General features: G+C 38.7%; 1 protein-coding gene across 2 annotated transcripts; it reads left to right on the top strand.

Moving 5' to 3' along the window:
* The first annotated feature begins 1,937 nt into the window (after positions 1 to 1,937).
* rmnd5b (required for meiotic nuclear division 5 homolog B) lies at positions 1,938 to 8,595 on the top strand. 2 transcript variants are annotated; one of them, XM_061048701.1, is made up of 10 exons: positions 1,938 to 2,054; positions 3,531 to 3,707; positions 3,846 to 3,988; positions 4,064 to 4,201; positions 4,390 to 4,490; positions 4,798 to 4,964; positions 5,258 to 5,423; positions 5,589 to 5,691; positions 5,778 to 5,932; positions 7,668 to 8,595. In XM_061048701.1, exons 2-10 carry the CDS (start codon positions 3,569 to 3,571, stop codon positions 7,729 to 7,731), a joined length of 1,176 nt encoding a protein of 391 aa, XP_060904684.1. In that variant the 5' UTR covers positions 1,938 to 2,054; positions 3,531 to 3,568; the 3' UTR covers positions 7,732 to 8,595. The 2 variants fall into 2 exon arrangements, with proteins under 2 accessions (XP_060904684.1, XP_060904685.1); XM_061048702.1 differs by lacking the exon at positions 1,938 to 2,054 and having other exon boundaries at positions 2,061 to 3,707.
* The last annotated feature ends 1,906 nt before the right edge of the window (positions 8,596 to 10,501 follow it).

The following is a 10,501-nucleotide window of genomic DNA, read 5'->3' on the forward strand; positions in this document are numbered from 1 at the left end:
CAATTACCTCTATTTGCTGCATTTACATTGCCACAAGTGCAATGTAAATGGCTAGCTACACACTGAGTCCTTACCTTGGTGGAGTTTTGCATTATGACTCATTTCACAGAGTTATAAAAGCTATACTTTAATAAACCATGAACTCAGTATAAACTCATATAGCATTAATAGACTCAAGAGAGCCTTTCAATATGCGCCTAATGATTTCATGTTTCACTTGAGGCTCTGATGGCATAACAAACATGAATTATTCCTCTGAACAGGTATTAACGATCTATGATTGGGACTTATTGGTAGTATAGCTACATGATTTCATTATGTGGTTAAAAATAAACAATAAAATGACTTAAAGAAAAACCTGATATTTAAGGAGAATAAGGTAGGGAAAGGTTGTGCAGCATAATTAAATGCAAATATATAAGTGGTAGGCTGGTAGGGGATAGTTTGAGCTGAAGTGTAGGGAGCTCAAATAAATTGAGGAGGAGGACTCAGAGGGAAAGAATGATGAGCACCTCAGCAATGGGGAGCTTTAGTCCACATCACTGATAGATTAGTCAGCCTGCGCAAATCCAAAGACCTCACCCACCCTAACCACCAGCAATGCAACACACATTTCAGCGTAAGCAGAGCAAGATAAATGTTGCATGGATTTAAGTGTTCAAAAGTATTAAACCTTCTGAAGCTTGGTAGAGAGGCTGATGTTCACTGTCCTCAAAAAAATACATGACTTACCTATGTCACATGGAGAGACCAGTTTCACGATGTTGACGTGCTGGTTATTATGGCAAACAGTAAAAATATGTAATCACATTACAAATACATGTTTTTTTTTATCTGACCTAGTTGCTCTCTCAGGTTGTGTTCGAGTATTAAGTGGCCACGCTCTATACAAGCTGAAGGTCTTATATTACTGCATTTTTTTGTTAGTTATGAGTAGAAACACGATTAAGATACCTAAGGTAGGCTATGTTTATCACGGGCTACTTTATACTTAGGCTTAAAATTTCATCTGAAAATATCCACTACTAACTCTGGACTGACCTACTTACAAGTTGCTTTGTAGATGATAAAGAGCATACAAAACATGACCGGCTAAAACATTGTTAAATATGAAAGTTTCTAAAAATACATGTGTAAAATAGTTAACATTAGCTTTGATTGATTAAGTTTATTTCAGACATATCAAATAAAATCAAACATATCAGAAATACAAAACAAAATGAAAAGCATGAAAATACAATAGACAAAAAACAATGTTCAAATTATTTCGCAAAAAAAGGAAAAAGAAAAAGCAAATTGCATTCAATTGATATGCCTGAAAAGGAGTAGGAAGAAGTATAACATTTATTTAATCCTACCCCTTTTCCACAGCTCAATAATTAATATTTATTAAATTAAATTAACTTCCTGTGTTCCTTATAATCTCTCTATATATACAATCTATCTATATACTATATTTATGATACTATATTTGATATTTACAATCCAATGATTTTCCATACATATATACAACTTGATATACTATGATTTTTTATAATTTATATATTATACAATCCATATATCTATATCTATACATATCTATTTGTACAATTTGATGTACTATATTTACATTTGATATATTTATACAATTCTTATATCTATACAGTTTGGTACAGTATGTTTACAATTATACATTTAATACAATCTATATCTATATATATTTATATACAATTTGATATAGGCTACTATATGTACAATTTACATATATATATAATACACATTAACATACACCTGTGTATACATTAATTAAGACATTACGTTTTGTTTACACTCTCTTCCCACCAGAAAGTGTGAAATGTGACTCCAAACGCTCATGACAAAAGTGTGATTTACTAAATGAATCTGGTGTGATCATACTGGAGAGCTGTCTGTCTTACAGCAGGGCAGAAAGCTTTTATTTTGAAATGTCAACGCACAATGCGACACAGGAAGCTCCGCATTACGACTGCTGCTCAAGTGTTGCCATAACAGGCAAGCGGCTAACGCTAATGTTTGCTAACTAATTAGCAGAATAGGTGAGTGGTATTTGTTTAAACATTTCATACATTTACGTCAAATGGTGAAAGCTGCTGGGCGTGTTAAAACAACAACAAAATGGTGATGGCAAGCGGGTTGTCACTCTTTTCTATAATTATTTGGGCCTTGTCAGTCAGCTACTGCCCAAAACCTACCAAATAGCCGAGCAGCTGCTAGCCTTTGTAGCTAGCCAGCGACTGTCATAGCGTTTGTTTATGTTAGCTGTTCGACAGCTGGTGTTATGTTTATAAATTACATAATCTAGTTAAACTGCAAACGTAATAGCGTGCGACTATTAAAATGTGCATTATGTGTATTCAGTAGACTTAAAAGTCTTTGGTTATTTGTATTAAAATGTTAGCTGTGTTACGGTCTCTGTTAGCTGACTGAGTCAACTCTGAAGCGCTGAGTGAGAATACGATTTGTATTTACAACACGAGATTAGGTGTTTCTGTGATCACATCAATGGCTATATAAAGTCTTTGATTAACAGAATGTTTATTTACCTGATGATTACCTTGATTTTAGAGCCGGTAGTGGAGGAACACGGAGGTAAACAGCAGGCCACAGAGAACACAGTGTCCCTGTTCGTCCAGGCCTCGTTAGTTGTTAGCAGTGTTACAGCAGGCCAAACTTTTAATCTGGGCGGTGTTGTGTTGTGTTTTCTCTCTTCATGACACCTTTTCTTTCAGCTGTTAAAGGCAATTTTAACATTGCACCTTACACCTTGGGTTGTCTCGATCAAGAAACATCTGTATCTGTATCATGAGTGTCAATATTAAATCAGTTCAACCAAACCCTGCAGGACACTGGTTTGTGACCATGATGAAAGAGGATCCGACTTTGTCATTAGGTCCTCAGTCTATTTTTACTTCACTTTTTTTGGGGTGATTATATTGCTGCAAACTACAGACTTAACTAAAGAAACATTAGGTGGGTAAGTCTGACCTTTCTATTAGATGGGCTTATATAAGTAGTTGAAGTTTTTGAGGTTCTTTTAAATTATTTGTCACATAAAGGGCCCAGAAATGTGTTTTTCTAGTACTTAGTGACTATTTTATGTAGAAAAATAATTTGTTATGTTAAAAAATGAGAGGAATCGACCGACCAACAATATAATTTCATATCTAACTATTTAAAATAAAGTTTTTTTTTTATTAACTTTGTGGGCGAAATTGACTTACTACTTCCAGCTGGTCAGTTTTAAGAAAATTAAAATCTTTCAGTTTCAAGCTGTTGGTCAGACAAACCAAACAAAAGGAAGCAATGACAAAGGGGTTAAATGTGACTACAATCAGCATTAAACATTATTTAAAAAATACAACTAATGACTAATAGTTTTTGCCCAACAAATTTTAAACCCCTTTTATTTGGTATGGATTTTTGCCTCAGAAAAGAAGTATAACTTTGGCCATTTTAACAGTTTCGGGATTAGATCTTTTTCCTTCTTGTTGTGTTTTCTCTTTCATGTCTAGGTGTTGTTGTTGTGTGCGTGAGTGTTCCAGTCTGAATCATGGAACAGTGTGCATGTGTTGAGCGGGAGCTGGAGAAAGTGCTCCATCGTTTTGTAATATACGGCCACCAGTCTGAGGAGAGGCTAGACGAACTCCTGCGCAGTGTTTGTGAGATACGAGGACAGCTAGTTGCTTTCGGTAAGGCTACCTGACACATTGATATCATATTTGGGTGGTAAAATAATTTATTCTCATTTTATTGTGGTTAACATTTTCTTTAGACGTAGATGTTGTGCTTTATAACTGATTTAGTAGAATCGTTTTTCTCTTCTTTAGGAGTACAAGATGCAGACTTATCAGTGCTATCTCAGACTATGGCACAGTGTTGTAAGAATATCAAAGAAACAGTGCAGATGTTAGCCTCCCGACACAAGGACATCCATGGCAGCGTGTCAAAAGTCGGCAAAGCCATTGACCGGGTAAGGACAGTTGACCACTTTACTTATCATTTATCATTCATACCATGTGCTAACTTTTGATACTTTTCTCTGCAGAATTTTGATGCAGAAATCAGTGCTGTGGTCGCAGAGACAGTGTGGGACACACCAGAGAGACAGAAATACCTGAGTGAAACCATTGTGGAGCACCTGTACAGACAAGGGATGCTCAGTGTAGCAGAGGATCTCTGTCAGGTAGACGACTTAAACACATTTTTCTGGTTTAAACATAACCAAAATTGGCATTAAGATAAATTCTGTTTTCAAATGTTGAAATGCAGAACAATTAATGCAACTTTTCTGATTTTCAAACATTATACTTTTTTCTGTCTAATTAATATTGCAAGTCCTGATCATTTAACATGCCCCTTTCTGTTTTCTAGGAGTCTGGTGTAGTTATAGATATGAGCATGAAGCAGCCTTTCCTGGAGCTCAACAGAATCCTTGAAGCACTGAGGATGCAGGACCTCAGGCCAGCACTAGAGTATGCTTCCTTTTTCCTCTTATCATTACCTTGGAATAGACTGTCATTATCTCATTAGGAAGAATAAAATAGCTTGACTTTTTACTAAGTTACTGTGTCAATGTTCTAAAAAGCCTGGCAAACTCCTCTAACTTTGGGGACTCTCAGGCATCATAGTAGAAGTTACCTCTTCTATAAAACCAAAATACCTGAGGCATTTGAATTGAGAATTACACATTTCCCAATACTTAACACCCACAAGCTCTTGATCTTATTATGTCTATTTCAGCATAGTTAACTGTACTTGTTTACTTCTGTTGTGTCTTAGGTGGGCGGTGACGAATCGGCAGCGGCTTTTGGACCTGAACAGCAGTCTAGAATTCAAGTTGCACCGCTTGTACTTCATCTCCCTGCTCGGTGGCGGAATCAGCAACCAAATGGAGGCCCTGCAGTATGCCAGGCACTTCCAGCCATTCGCCTCCCAGCATCAGAGAGGTACACAATATACTGTAAAAAAAAATATATATATCTACATATATACATATACTGTGGTGTTTCAGATACAAGCACACAGGGATGCTAAACCTGAGATGTGTTTAAATTGTGTTTCTTAAACCTGATATTCTTTGGGCCCTTTCTACAGCCCATACAACACTTGGGTTTATATAAAAGCAATCAAGTAGGAATGGAATATTCATTACGCAAATGCATGGTTATTGAGCCCTTTCTCACAAAAAATAGTTTTTTGGGGGGGATATTTCAACACCTGTACTTTTTTGTCTCTCTAGATATTCAGATCTTGATGGGCAGTCTTGTGTACCTGCGTCATGGCATCGATAACTCTCCGTATCGCAGTCTGCTGGAGACGAATCAGTGGGCAGAGATCTGTAACATCTTCACCAGGGATGCCTGTGCTTTACTTGGCCTTTCTGTAGAGTCTCCACTCAGTGTTAGGTTAGAACACCATGTACATCACAGCACACATCCCCTTTGATTTCCTTTGAAACTCTTTACATTTATACCAGAGTTGATCATGAAGTACAAACAATAATGCATAAGTTTCAAGCCTGTGTTCTTGATTCAAAGGTGATCAATGCTGCTGTGTCTATTTCTCTGCAGTTTTGCATCGGGCTGTATGGCCTTGCCAGTGCTGATGAACATCAAGCAGGTTATCGAGCAGAGACAGTGCAGTGGAGTCTGGACGCACAAAGACGAGCTGCCTGTAAGGCCATCTGAAAGTTCAAAATTGCTCTAACACTTCTTATCTGTCTCTTCTGCCATTTAATTGACTCCTGTCTGGTTATTCAGATCGAAATTGACCTCGGGAAGAAGTGCTGGTACCACTCTGTGTTCGCCTGCCCGATCCTCAGACAGCAGACCTCAGAGAGTAATCCTCCCATGAAGCTAATCTGCGGACACGTCATCTCCAGAGATGCCCTCAACAAGCTGACTAATGCTGGGAAGTAAGTCAGCAATATAGCCTCAAATATTAATATGATCATAATAATGGGAATGTGAAAATCTTGGATCACATTTAAGTGTCAAAATCTAAATCATTATACATTTAAAAAAAAAGATGTAAATGACACTACACTAATATCGAAAGTCAGCAGCCAAATTAGCATTTTAACCAAGACCTACGTAGATTGTAAAAAAAAAAAGCAAGTCTAGAATGCAAACACCGAAGTTTGAAATGTTTACTGAAGTGAAATGAAGAAACAAATTGAAAAACAAATAATTAAGGAAAAGATCCCCCTTTTATTAAAAGTGGTTTCATGCATTAAACTATTGAAGCACACATCGTTACTGTGGACACTCAGACTTTCCAATGCCTTTTTAAGGTTGTAGACATACACAGATCAACCATAACATTATGACCACTGAGAAGTGAAGTGGATAACCATGTAATCTTATTACACTAGCACCTGTCAGTCGGTGGGATAACTTATACAGCAAGTAAACATTTTTTCCTTTAGGTTGATGTGTTTGAAGCAGGACAAAGTGGGCAAGGGTAAAGATGTGTGCAACTTTTATGGGCCAAATTGTTATGGCTAGACAACTGTGTCTGAACATCTCAAAATGTGCAGCTCTTGTGGAGTGTACCTGGTCTGCAGTGGTCAGTACCTACTAAAAGTGGTCCAAGGAAGATCTAAAATGAAACAGTGACAGTGTTAGGGGCGCCCAAGGCTCATTGATACGGGTCGGGAGCAAAGGCTGGCCTGTGTGGTCAGATCCAACAGAAGAGCTACTGAAGCTCAAATTGCTGTAAAAGTAAATGCTGGTTCTGAAAGGAAGGTGTCAGAACACACAGTGCATCACAGTTTGTTGTTAAAGTCGCTGAATACCTGCATACCACTCAGGGCACCCATGCAGACCCCTGTCCACTGCTAAAAGCGCCTACAATGGTCTTGTGAGCATCAGAAATGGACTGCAAAGCAATGGATGAAGGTGGCCTGTAGGAACACAACAATAAGTTCAAGGTGCCAATAGAGCATCTGTGGGATGTGCTGGACAACCAAGTATGATCCACAGAGGCTTCACGTCACAATTACAGGTCTTAAAGTTTCTAAGACCTGACGTCTTGGTGCCAGATACTACAGCACACCTTCAGAAGTCTAGTGGAGTCCATGTCTGGTCAGTTCAGGGCCGAACATGAATTGACGAGAGAGGCACCTACACATTATTAGACAGGTGGTCATAATGTTACAGCTGATCGATGTAAGCACCAACTTTACAAACATGCTCCACTCCTCAGTAGCTGCCCTGAGAAGGGCCTCGATGCTATGACAGTTCCATACAACTCCTTAAGTAGTGCTTTACATAAATCCATAATAGTAGATACCTTCACTTGTCAGTACTCGGAGGATCAAGTCAAAATGTTCTAGCAACGTCCTCCTACAAGCTAGTTTATCGCCCCTATGATAGCTTGGATTTCAGCTCAATAAATGCCTTCAACATTGCAAATCAACTGGATAACCCTCTTTTGGTGGTATCTCATAGCTGACTGTTTATACTTTTAGCAAACAGGGTGAGGAGGGATTGCCTGTGACCTGTCTCTAATTATTTGCCATTGTGATTAATAAATGGGTAAAGTTTGACCTAGTTAGTTTTTCTGTTTTGGTCCAACTGAGGTACTCAAGAACTCATGCCCCCTCATAACATCCCGTTCCCTGTTCCCCTCCCTATTCTCGTCCTCAGGTTGAAATGTCCGTACTGCCCCATGGAGCAGAATCCATCACATGCCAAGCAGATCTACTTTTGATATCGCACACTCTCCTCCTGAGTAAGGATGAAGTTCCCTGGAGCTCTTTGCTTTTCCAGGACCATTTGCTCTGGCCCTTTTTCTTCTGTCCCTGGCCTCTTGGCCTATTTCTGTAAGCATTAAGGTTTTATCCCAGTGCTCCTCTGGACAGCCTTGGCCACCCTTTAAACCCACCTTGGACCATCCAACTTTGCGTAGTATACAGAGAGAGTCCAGCGGGGAAGGTCCGACTACAACATTGTAGTAGAGTGAGGAGTGTGTCAGTAATGAGAACCGCCTCACAAAGATGCACCACTGAAAAAGGATCATTCATTGAAAGTCATTTGCAAATGCCTGGAAAGTTATAGGCTTATCTTTTTAAGGTGTGTTCTACTTTGTGTTTGTTTTCTTTGCTTTAGCGACTGTTTGAGTTGGATGACTGCTTCATTTTTTCTTTTTTTTTGTGACAGAAGCAGTTGAATGGATATGGATGGGTGAGTGTGGGTATGAATGGCATAGATCAGCGGTTTCTGATTTCAGAAGGTAATAAACTTCTATTTAACACAAGGAAAACTACAGAGAACAAATGGTGTTGAAGCTGTATTATTTGCAGGTAAAGGGACATGTGGAGGTCTATCTTGAATTGAGCTCTATTGTGACCCTGGTTACTTAATGTTATAAAGGCCTCACGTAGCTTGAAAGTCACTGATGGAGGATGTTGATTAGTAGAAAAATTCACTCATCAAAGGTGGATCAGCTTTTTTTCTTTTTGGACTGACTGCACCAGCAAGATTTTCCTCATTGTAGATGCCATTTGTCTTGTTCCATGTATGTATTTAACAATGACTAAAAGGAAACAAAAAATATATACTACTGTGAAATGTGCTTTGTTTCTACTTTTCATTGCAACTGCCACATGTAAAATAGTCAATTAAACTCAACAGCAAAATACATTTATCAACCCTACTGCGTAACTTTCGCAATTAACGACACGACAGGTAACAACTCTGTTGTGCGATCACGTCACTCTGCCCCGCCTTGTGTACCCTAAGCTTGCACACCATGTGATTTGGAGATGTAAAGTGGTGTGATGGTAGCCGTATGGTCTGACTTGCAGTGGCTGTAGGCTTGTGATTCAGCTTTACTCGTCGTGGGTGGGGACGTCCTATTATCATTGTGGCTGTTGTTTACTAATATACTTAGAAAATGCCTCTGCTGCGTAGGTTTTTGCTTTTATTTGAGAGTGAGTCAGAAAAGAAACATAGAAATCCATACATTTCCTCAGGGCTCATTGTTACAGTTCATACCACACTTTGCAGTTAGTATTAAAGGTGTAGATTTATTTAAGGAACACATTTAAACAGATTACACAGATTTTACTATAAAGGCTGATAGTTTGGGTGTTACAGGACTTTGTATATATTATTCAACTGGTGATGTGTATGCATACACTTGGGTAAAGCGTGTCACAACGTCTAAGGCATTTGTCTGTAGAATACTTGTAGTGCAAGTTCCTGTTGTCCTCTTTACAATCGTGATGTCAACTCACTCTAGTGAGGCTCATTTGTTCAGAGTGCACCAGCATAGCTCACACAAACGATGCAGCTTCACAATAGGTTTAAGTTCAGAGTTTAGCAAAGGCCTTTTATCTTGGTTTCATTTGGAATGCGTTAAAGCACATGTTTTGTGTGGACTTTCACTGAATTTCCTCTGTTTTTCCTTCTTTCTTTGACAATCATTCATCGCTTCTTCGAGTGAGTGTTCCTTCAGATAGACCGCTAGCGCTTCATACTTCTGGCATTCATTTTGTTGAATGTTTTTTTTTTTCTTTCTGTTTTTGTGTGTGCAACTTTTATTGTAAATATTTATCCTCTAACATGTTTCATATACTTGCATCTGAAATTAAAATAAAAGTTTATACTCCAAGGGGATATTGGAGGTGTGTACTGGCATTTGGTGGTGGCCTGCTATGACCATAACTAAGTGACCTGTGGGTGAAGAGCTGCCCAGCTCTCCTTTCATCACCACTTGGTGGTGCTATTGCTGTATTTTTCACACTCTGGCCTAATAGCCTTAATGTCTAGTAGATATCAGGCCAAAGGGTTTGAATTTGAATGATTTAAAAATGGACATATGCCGCATTTTATAATACCTGACATCAATAACCACTAAATTGGATAATCATGTTGATTTATCAGATAAACTGCACTGATGATATTTTGCACTCCATCCCTCCTACATAGTGAAAGATAATGTGTGAGGTTTTCTCATCCCACTTCTGCAAGACACTCGAGCTGTGCAGTTATATTAAGCCCTAGTTTATATAATGTTTTAAATGCCAAAGTAGGGGCCATGTGAGTCAGCCACAGCTCTTAACTATTTAGTTGATGAACTGACTTAAAAAAAAATACGTCTGTTATAGACCTGCCTGTGCTTCTCTTCCATTGCATATTATCTAATATAGTCTTTTTTTCTCACTTGAGCATACCCGTAAGCATGATGTGTTGATAAGAAAAGTGTGAAAGCTTTGTACCAGCCAAGGTGTCCTTCACACCTAGTTTTTTCATTTTGTTCTTATGTTTCCTTCCCTGCTGACCTCCCACCCCTCTGCCGGGCAAGAGATGGTAGTGAGGACTTGGGAGGGTGTAAAGCAGGGAGGGGCCCTAGGGGGAGGCTGAGATAAGGATTGAAGGCTAAACCTCTAAAAGCCACATTAGTCCCAAAAGCCTCCACTGCTCTGTTCATTCTGTCATAAAGCTTCTGTCCTTAGGTTTTTTATTGGCACGCTCTG

The sequence above is a fragment of the Labrus mixtus genome, chromosome 10 (genome assembly GCF_963584025.1).
Source record: "Labrus mixtus chromosome 10, fLabMix1.1, whole genome shotgun sequence".
Lineage (NCBI taxonomy): Eukaryota > Metazoa > Chordata > Actinopteri > Labriformes > Labridae > Labrus > Labrus mixtus.